This window comes from Porites lutea, chromosome 7 (genome assembly GCF_958299795.1).
Source record: "Porites lutea chromosome 7, jaPorLute2.1, whole genome shotgun sequence".
In the NCBI taxonomy this organism is placed as follows: Eukaryota; Metazoa; Cnidaria; class Anthozoa; order Scleractinia; family Poritidae; genus Porites; species Porites lutea.
In genome coordinates, this window is record NC_133207.1 from 16,222,575 (window position 1) to 16,233,302 (window position 10,728).

The 10,728-nt window shown below is 38.7% G+C and overlaps 1 protein-coding gene across 1 annotated transcript; it reads right to left on the reverse strand.

The window, feature by feature from the left end:
• Positions 1-5,345: 5,345 nt before the first annotated feature.
• Positions 5,346-6,484, reverse strand: LOC140942589 (uncharacterized). Its single transcript, XM_073391510.1, has one exon. It carries the CDS (start codon positions 6,372-6,374, stop codon positions 5,862-5,864), a length of 513 nt encoding a protein of 170 aa, XP_073247611.1. The 5' UTR covers positions 6,375-6,484; the 3' UTR covers positions 5,346-5,861.
• Between the last annotated feature and the right edge of the window lie 4,244 nt (positions 6,485-10,728).

The following is a 10,728-nucleotide window of genomic DNA, read 5'->3' on the forward strand; positions in this document are numbered from 1 at the left end:
GGGCTTAAAGGGTTAACAACACTGAGGACGAGGTTGATTCAGTGATTGAACATTCTTTTATAGCATTTTAGATGAAAGCTGTTTGGCATTATTTTCTTGAGTTTTCTTCGATCAATGTTTCAACGTGGATTGACATCAAAATTTTTTTTTTTTTTAAACTTTGGTAACTATTTAAGTTGTGCGTGCTAAGTTGTTGATTTCTTTCCGTTCACAAGGCCATCAGAACTCATACAGAGTAGTTAAGTTACGGTTTCGCAAAGACAAGAATTAAGAGGAAATTATGAATATCAGACCAAAACTTACCTTTTGTCGGTCGCCGTAAATTTACTCTGAAACTGATCCTACTTGATGTGAGCTAAAAAAGGAACCGATTGTTTTAGGTTTGAATCGCCTGATATTAAACTCATTAGCTTAGTCATTAATCCAAATTAATTGAGAGTATCTGTTTTGGCAAAGACTATGTCTGCTTTGTAAAGTTTTATTAAACCGCGGTAAACTTTTTTCACAGACAAATAGTTTCGTTAAAATTTGGCAATATCTCGCTTCGAATCTGGGCGCCTTTAAGTCTGAACGTTTTATGACTTTCTATCGTTTGGTGCGTTAATATGATGCCCTAGCTTTAAAACTGAAAACTTTGCGTTTGCAGGAAAAAACTAAAAGAGAGGTTTTTTCCTTACGTGATGTTTGCAAGAATTAAAGCTGATATTGCGCGGATATCCTAGTGTTCTCAATATTTATTTCAGCTATATACGATCGCAGTTTGAAACATCCTTGTTTGTTGTCGAAGTCACGAAACTTTGTTTTGGATCAACTCTCGCTATCCCGCAGGTGCATTGAAATCAATATTTTTTGGCACAAGAAAAGTCTCACGCGCACGACATTTTAGTCATAAAATGTCTGTAAATCATTGGTACTTTATTCCTCTTTTAGGTTTTCTCTAATAGGATCTAATTGAGTTTGCGGTGATTCTCCCAACCTGCAGTTAAGCCGCAACACCTATATTAAGTAATCTATAAAAGGAAAGACTTGTGTTTTATTGCCAACCACAACGGACGTGCCCTATAGCACTTTGCTATTTTCGACAGTACTATGATAAGCTGTCACGCAAAACTTGCTTTCGTTTAGATATTGATTTGGTATTTAATTTTTAAAGTATGTGTTAACATTCCGAGAGTTAATCTGATCAAAGCACACATTCTAAGTTTTATTATTCCTTTAAGTTGTACTGTGTTATATATAGACCAAATCTAAAATGTTGGACGAAAAATCTTGGTTATAGAGGTATTAATTAGTGAAACTTCACGCTGGACTTTTAAACCATGCATTATCCACGTATTAGCACTTTTTAAGACGTTCTAATAAAAAGTCTTTAATGTTAATTTTTTGGGGAAACTAAGTAGTGTGCACTTTTTGCATGACTTTGTTTTGCGTTTAAAACTTTAGAGGAGTATTGGCCGTAAGAGCCTGCATCAAATTCCTTTCGATCTCTGGATCATAACATTTCTTTTCACGTGTTTCCAATGTATATTTGTTTATGTATATACTTTTCCTTTCCGACTGGCATTGAGAATTGTTCGCAAATTTTAGACTTGTTTTTTGTATTTTTGCGGTGTATTATTATCTAAACCAATTGTTTTTTAGGCATCTACGTGGTCTGTGTTTGAACCCCTAATGACTACTATTTAAAATATTTTAAACTTTTTGGAACCAATTGAAGTAAACACCCGGGTATTTACGTGATAAAGGCAATCACTTTTCGTGTACGGTAGGGAAAGGCCTTCCAAGTTGTCAAAACCTTGCTACATTTGCCCGTTTTAAAACCTAGGAGAGGAGTTTAAGCTGCGAAAAAGTTAGTCTTCTCGACAAAACTGAAACAGAACTATCTATCTGCCCATATTGCTGAGAGTTCCTAACATTTTTATAGGTATTGATTGACTAAATCTGACCACGTATATTGTAAAGTTTCTGTGACCTGCAGCATGTTTGATGTTAAAACAATAACAAACTGAGCAAAACAAAAAGAATACCAACTCTCATTTACAAATGTACACATTAATAATCATACGATAGTTGCTTAAATATGCTTCCCGCATTAGCCTTAATCTCATTCAGACAATAGACCTAATTTCATTTAATTTCGGTTTTCGTCCATTTTAAACATCTGTCAGAAAAATTAATTCAACGCTTATTTAGGCTTAGAGTTGGGTGACACTTTTTCAACAATTAAGTGACAGTCAATTGTTGAAGTTCGCCCCTTTATGCTTCCTTTCTAAAAACAACTGTATCCTGATGAATTTTTAACTGAACGCTTGCACTCGTCTGGATGAACTATTTTCGGTTATGTGGTTTATTAGCAGATTAGAAGAAAGGTGGGAGATCTATATGTTTGGGCTAGGTAGATTTATGTAGCGTAGTTAGAAAGATACCCTTCCATAGATGACAACAACAAGAAGGTTTATGTGCGCGTTCATATATTTATGCAATATTGCAAAAGCATGAAAGTTAACAAAGAAAAAAACGATGAAATAATACTGAGTACCAAAGTTCCTCTAAGACGAGCACCTCCCTTAAATACTGAAGGGATGACCTCTTTGGGATGGGCACCCCACTTAAGATGTACTCCTTTGTTTGGTGGCCACTTGTCTCTAGATGCACAACTGAATGAAAGCTTCGGAATCGTACTACTTACTGAAAACTTTGCATAAGATAAACACCGACGACACAGATAACGCAACATCGCTCTGTTTGGGTGCTATCGGTATCGTCATTTTATGTCTTGCGAAGTTAATTTTCACGTAGCCAGAAGGGAGTACTATCAGCTTTGCGGATTTATGTTCTCGTTAGGCATATTTTTGCGAGATTCTTGTCGACCCTACGTCCTGCGGCATATTCGTTTGCGGTCCTTTGCAGTTGTTGCACCGCGTGCCTCAACTGGATGCCTTCCCAGTAAGGCTCGCTGTAGATGGTATCTCATATGTTTTCCTTGACTTGACTGTAAGAATTTAAAACTACTGAATCCCAAAGTGAGGTCGCAGAGAACGAGTCATAAAATGTAATAACACTCTTGGACAAAATGGGTGTAAAATTCCGACCCGCCCTCCTTCGCAAATCAAGGTTATAAAATGGCGCGTTTTAGCTTTCGCGCAGCATTATCCTTGATTTCGCGGGGGTGGAGGCTTGCTGTTCCATTTTATTCCGTCCAAGATAATTACTTTGGACAGTATAGATGGAAAATCAAAGATTAGAAAGTGGCGCATTTTAGCTTTCGTGCAACTTTATCCTTGATTTCGGGGGGATGGGGGCTTGCTGTTCCATTTTATTTTGTGCAAGAATTTTAATTCTTAAAAGAATGTTGTCCATGAACTTCAGTGCTGGCCTGCAGGCCTGGCTTGTGACCTCGCTATGACGCGGAAAAATAGTATTTGGATTCCATGGAGGTATATCAGTTTCTCGGTCGCGTGTGGTCTGACCACGGTATCTTTTCCCACGATCAAGTGTGTTTATTCCCAGCAGTTATTTTTTGGCTGTTGTGCATATCATGTTTAGTGTCAATCGTCCAAGTTGTTGGCCATTCGACATGCTACAAGCTGCTGCACAAGTATGCTGTAGTCTGTTAATTAACGAGCCTAAGCAGTGGTATCAGGCACTTGTAGATAATATCCTGGGGTTTATAACCTGCCATCAGGCTTCTTTTTTCCTCGCGGGCTAAGGGGGTTGAAGAACATTAACCGGACTTGAAAGATGATGTAGATTTCGTGGGAAAAATAGAAAAAACAAGCAGCTAAACAAAGGTTTTTCTTGGATCGGTACCCACTCCAGGTATGGAAGCAAGTTAAGATCACATTGGTCATGGTTTTCTCTAAGATATTAAAACTCGGTCACCACAGGAAGCTGTAGTTAAGATACTCAACAGCGACATGCGGACTTCTTGAAAAAGTGGCAACCACATTTAATATGATTCGGAAGGAAAATGGGAAACCCATAAGGGTTTCCAACTGTTCTTATTTCCTCCCCCAAGACTGCCTATCTTGATGTTAATATAATATTCTTTTTTCTACAATTGCGCAACCTGGCAACAGTTCGAAAAAATTTTATCAAGCCACACCAAAACTGGGGAAATTCTGCGCAACCTGTTAAGGTTCTTTGTTTTGGTTTGTTTTAAAACGTTAGTGTGAAAAAACTCAAAATCGCTCAATTTGCTTCACTTGGCCTTTAAGTGTCCTCTTAAGCTCGAATTCCTAGCGTGAACGAAAGTTTTCAGAACCAGTCAATTATAAAAGTGCGTGCGCGCAAAGTCGTGACTTCTCAAGCGGATCTGCAAGAATTGCCAATTGACATCACAAACAGCCTGGCCTGACCGGACAGCAGCAAATGCTGCTATGGAATATTAAAATCGTTGATTGATACTTGGACAAAATGACCTCGTCGATGGCACGAAATGTATCTTCTCGTTCGAATTATAATATAAGATATTGTGCCTTGTGATTATGTTTATCCTTTTATTGGTCCCTGGTGGTTTGTTTTGCATACACGCAAAAGCGCTGAAGCAAGAAAACAATATCACCCACCATTGGACGCAAAAGACGCTGACATTAGGCAATCGGCTTGCAGAAAACGAAAGATCATTCGAGCCGGCTTTGTGAGTCCACGCCAAGCTGTTATTCTGTATAGCAGATAAGTCCACTTATTGTCCTAATCACAATCAGGAAACGAGGAAATCAGCTTTAATATAAAGAAAATGTGTTTCCTACAAGAAATCAATTCCGATGCATAAGCGTTTGATTAGAATAATTTTCTGTTGTGATGATTAAAAACAATGAGCTAAGAATCAGCATTTGTGTTTTCTAATTGAACCACGGAAAAGTCGACAGAGAACTTTTGAGAAGTAAAAAAAAAGGAAACGTCAACAAACGCTGTAGGGATGCTATACTACTACGTATTTCTTTGCTTTCTGCTGAAAACGTTTAAATTGCTTTTCCAAAGTTTTAGCATTCTTACATTTTTGTGCCGCAAACTTTTGGAAACTGCTAAAGAAATCGCGCTGTTCTAAACATAACATTCCCTCGGTTGTTATTAAGATTTGGACAACTGTTTTCATCCCTCCATTGAAAGTGAACAAAGATCAGGGAATTCCAACAACCTTTTGACCACTTTAATGGGATTGTGAAAGATAAGATAATGAAAGGATTTTACTCGCTATCACTAGTGTCTAGTTTCAAGGTTATGTTTTGGTTCGATTTTACATGGATGGTTGATCGTTATTGATAACAAACAACGTAGACGTAACACGAAATTTCGCTTCGGTAGCAAAACGGTGATACCAGATAAAACAGAGCAGAGACCTCTTTCAAGCAAATTTGACTTTTTAATAAACTTTATTCCTTTTATTAACTTTATAACAGCTTAGCGTTAATTGATCTCAAATGGAATTGGCGGCAATAAACGCGTAAATGTTGTGTCAGGGTATGCGAAAGACGTGATGGCACGAAACGATAGCGTTGCAGTTGGCTCCCATATGTCGGTGAAAAGCTTTGTCAAAGTGAAATCTCTTATCATTTGGGCTTTAGAACATTATTTACACAAACTGAAGTTCCCTAATGCCACATCCTCCAGGAGTCGGCAAAGTAAATATTTGTGAAATTCTGTGCCAAGATCCTTGCCTTTTAAGTGTCAACTTAACTTTAACATAACTATTTCCTGATATAGAGCCTGTCAATTTCTCAGTTAGTTCCTTCTCTGCTTCTTCTCCGTTTGTGTTTGCACGGAATTGCGATCCGATGTTCCAAATCCTTGATTTCTTTCTTGCGATCCCTTTTTTGACTTCGTATCGTTTTTATTTTTATAGTTCGTGGTCCAAACTCTCAACAACTGTGTTGTATTGAATCTCTTTCCAAAGGCGGCATATTATAAAACAAAGTCGCTCTCAACAAAATGCGAAGAACGAGTTCATCGTCTGTTACTTCAACAGGGAATTTTCCATCTTTGTCCTCGATGCGCACATTTGCGCCGCACCGCAAGAGAAAGCGGCAAATGTCTACGTATCCCTCGCTAGCCGCATAATGCAAAGGAGTCCATCCAAATCTATCTTTCTTGTTCACATCAGCGCCTAACTCAACTAACATTTTTGCGCTCTCCAAATTCCCGTCTAACACGCACTGATTAAGCGCGGTGAGTCCAGAAGTTGTTATTTCATTGATTTCACAACACGTGAGTTGCTTCCTTAGTCGCTTTTTCAGCGCTTCTCTGTCCTTTGGTTGAACCGAAGCGATTTGAACTTGCAACATCATGTCAATTGGAACTTTGCGACTCATTCTTCGTCGTTTCTTTTGCGTCGGTGAGCTCTCAGGCGAACTAGCAAAAGTTAAGTCCTGCATAGTGAACTCCTACGTGAATAGCACTCGTAATTTTTCGAATAACGCTTCTCAACTAGTTCACACCTCCAGATACTAAGCTGTTCTGGTGAGGTGGGTGTTGAACGGGAGGCTTTTATGCTTTGAAGAAACAATAGATTTATTTATATACGTCACGTATCTACAGAGTATCATGGTATGGGTTGTTACGTCACATCACTTTATCGTGACGCCGCTGTACGCACGTGCGCTTTTACGCTATAGAGATTATCGAGCGATATTTCTGGTCAAGCATTTGTTACTCTCTTGAAAGACTTAGGTAACTCGATTCTAGTTAATTCAGCGTAAATGGTTCAAGCACGTTAGATTCATATCACGCGTTTGTTCTTATCCCTATATTTGCGTGCCAGACTGTTGGCTGTTCCTCTTCCGTGCCGATCCAGCGGGCGGCAATGAGCTGGAAGAAAAATGATCCCAAAGTTTCCAAATATTATTAAAATGACCAAACCACAAATTTGACAAAAGTTGTTTAATGAGGGACCAATAAAGTTTGACAAACAAACAACACCGCGGGAAAATATTCGATTTGAGGCAATTGCTTTGAATTGTTTACCACCTCAATATCAAGATTTTCTGTCACCCAAAAAAGGGAACAAGTTTGAAAAAAAAATCTGGCTTGTCTCAAACCGCTGTTCGGAGGTTTGGAAGCTTTTAGGTTTGTTAATGTAATTATGTAAAAGATATAGGAAACTGTATTTTTTCTGAGCACTCATGAAAAATCTGGCTGGGTTGCCTTAGTTATAGTTAGGGTTTTTGTCGGCCAATATAACTTCTTTTTTCACAGCGCTTGGACGGTCGTCGGGGGTTGTTGAAGAAAGGATGCCGTGTATAATTTCCTTTTTAAGCGGTGTGTGGTGTTTGTTTAACTTTCGCTTTTCCTGCTGTGTTTCCTTTATGCCATGGTGACATGGTGTTATTTTTTGTCCAAGGGAATCCAACAGTTATCATATGTGTAAACGATCTGCCGTGTTCAACGAGTGTTTGAAAACCTTAGTCGTCTCATGTCTTTCAACACTAAGCATTACTGTATGTTGGGAGTCGTGCTTCATCTCTCTGCAATAAAATTCTCACGTTGCCGCCTTTTCCGGCCAACAAATGCTTTATCAAGCTATAGAAAATTCGCGTGATGTTTTGTTTGCTAACTATAACATGCAGCTTTCTTCAAGGGATTAACATGTCGCATTCGTGTGCCATTGTAATTTTAAGGGGCTACAAGTTAGCACGCTATTTTGGCCCGCAGGCTACAATTCAGTCCTGGTTGCATTCTTTAGCTTTATAACCTACCGTAAACCCTTGCCTCCCAGCTCGGGTCGTGTATCAGTGTGGGTCTTGAGATTCAGAGCCGTTGAAAATTCAATTTAAACTGAAGACCTCTGCTATCCCCTCATATGCATGGCTACTCTTCAACAACCAAGTTACAATAGTGTTTTTCCCTTTCGTGTCGGAACTGCTCGTTTATCCCTACAAATACCTTTTTGTTTGTCTGTTTGTTTGTTGCTTTTTGAAAAACCCTCCACGTGACAGACTCCCCCTCTAAATTGTTCGCCACTCTAAAATTGCCAGAACTATGTGCCCCATGATGGTCCTTTTTGTGAGGCGATTCTGTGAGAGAATTGCGCTAAGTGTGGGTGCATTATTTTTTAAAGGAGCTGTGGTACTCTTAGTTTATTTGTGGTTCTGTCCAATAAACTTGATAAAACAGTGCTTCAAGGGCAAGTGTGGAACTCTTGACTGTTTAAAAGTTAAGTGAGATTGCTTATTACTATCCAGTCACTATTTATGTTATCGAACGCCTTACAGGTTAATCTAAAAACTCTTCCGCCCTCTCAGCTTAGAGTCAAATATGAGTGATGTAGAGTAGTTCTTACTTTTTAGCCCGTTTGACCATGGTGTGACCATAAAATACATGTTTGTTTATCTGTGTTTAAGGAGTAAATATTGTTCTGCTTTAAAGCGTATCGCCAACAAGCTTTTCAACGCCTTTTTTCGCGATTTTGTTGCCCAAGAAATTCGACTTGCGGGAAAGTCTAGGCGTGCTCATGCACTCACGTTTGGGGTTTGTGGACGAAGATCTTTTTCAAAAGAGGCGAGAATGGAATATTTTCCCATGGATTTCGCCCACCTTTTAATAGGCGAGACTGTCCTTTTCTTTGTGCTATGGAGAAGATCGACAATAATCCAATATTCTTTCAATGAGACCATTTTCATGCAAATTTTCATGGGCATCCGGCCGCCGACAGAAATAAAGTTTTGCTTTCCTTTATGGGTATGTTTTTATATCAGCTTAGCGGCGTCTACTATTTTAGGACGAGAACGTGACAATAAATCTGGAAATAGTGTTCTTGTCGTAACCTATACCCACTCATTTTTGCATGCCTCGTTTCCTTTCTGAGAAATGACTCACAACTTCCGAGCTTACTCAGCCATTCTTCGGAATTTTGCCGCTGGGCAGCAAATAAGCACATGTTAAAAATGGAATAAATTTGCGTGATCGTTTTCCTTTCAACTAATTGTTTGGCTTTGGAACCGCGTTTTTCTGTATTTATGCACGATTGTCATCGTGCTACTCAGAAAACTGTCAGCAAGGTCTTATCATAACTTGTCTACTCCATGGTATTTGCCCCTAATCGTGTGACATAGAAGTCTCTGCGAGTCATAATGTTGACGATATTATCTGACGGAATCTTTAAACAAAATTGTACAAATAATGTGTCCAAAAATTAACTCTCAAGGCGTTTTATTCCGAATTATTCCATGAATGTGATTTGCTGGGAATTACCATTAATGTACAAGAACCCGTCTAGTATTTAGGGCACTGACCCACGCCCACCACCCCCCTCGGTCACGTTTCCATTCTGTAGACAAGCCACTGTTAATTAACCCTGTAACTAAACGTTTTAATATATAAAGTATTTTAATGTGCTTATTTTATTTCCTGCGCAGGTTTACATCGCGTTTTTAAATGTTCTATCGCATTGCAGACAATCTCTCCAAATTGCAGCCAAAAATAGATTCCCAAATTGTCATGTGAAGTTGACCGGTCAGTTTGTTAGGCTAATTCAATTCCGTCGCCTCCTACGCCGGGCGTTACCAAGGCATTTAGTCCGACATTGGAAAAGAGAAGAAATAAGGAGGCCTTTAATTTTGTGGCAAAAATAAAATATATAGAAAAGAGAGGGAGAAAGGTAAGGCTCAAGGAATCGAAAAGATCTTGTGGTCTTATTCCCCCATTCGATCAAAAATAATGCAAGTGGTATGTTTTTACCCCCATTTTTCGTCGCGGTTCCAACTAAAGGGACGGGACTCCCCTGCGCCTAATTCCTAACTCGGCTCACTTGGTTTTGTCGGCTTTATGTATTAAGATTAGATGAAGTCCTCGAGCAGGAGTATATTCGCCTCGAGTTTTTAAACCTGATAATACACGACTGCGAGTTTCTTGAAAGACCTCAAAATCTCTGATATAGATCAACTCATTCTTGCACTAATATTTAGATTTGGGTTTATTTTGGCCTAAAAAATTGGACGTAAAGTTAAGTCGTGTCTTCATCGGGTATAAGACACTTGTTAAACATTTAGTTCTTTTGTTGTTTCTTTAAGAATTATTAATGAGTTTTTGAACTATGTATATCGCTCCATGCGTCCCAGTCTGATGATATACATTCCTTGAATGGTTCTTTCTTGTAATTAATATTTCTTTTTAGACATCCGTAGTCGAAAATCTTCGAACATAGTGGAAAACAAAATATAATAAACAATTGTCGTACAACTACTACCATGACATCAAGGCCGATGTTTTAATCCTCATTAGTAATGCCAGCGAACTCACTTGTCCTTGCTAGAAAAGTACAGTGTATTTCCAGTGCTCAAATTTCGTGATCGGGTAATAAGCGGATTAACTCTTCTACACCCAGGGTCAGTAACGGAGACGTGATGTACATCTAAACCTTTCAGTCTGCGGGAAAAAAAACCTTATTTTTGCCGATCACAATCCTTATGTCGCGCCATTCAAATGTAACCTCTTGACTTCACCTGCAACAATAAATGGTTCCATTTCCGCTTTCTAAGAATTAAATTAAAAAAAAAAAGGAAAGATTTTTCTTAAAGTTGCATTATGTGAATCTTGGATTAAACCTTTGTCTCTCAGTCAATTGAGAAGACGTGTTTATCGCTCAGATACGATCGTTCTCAGTTTTTAGACTGAGGTCGACAAATTCCTATGACGTTACTATTCACATGAAAGCTTTTTTGCGGGATATTCGAGCCAGTTTTGTCACAATTTTGCAAAGTGACTTGAGGATTTTTTTTCTCTAATCTTGAC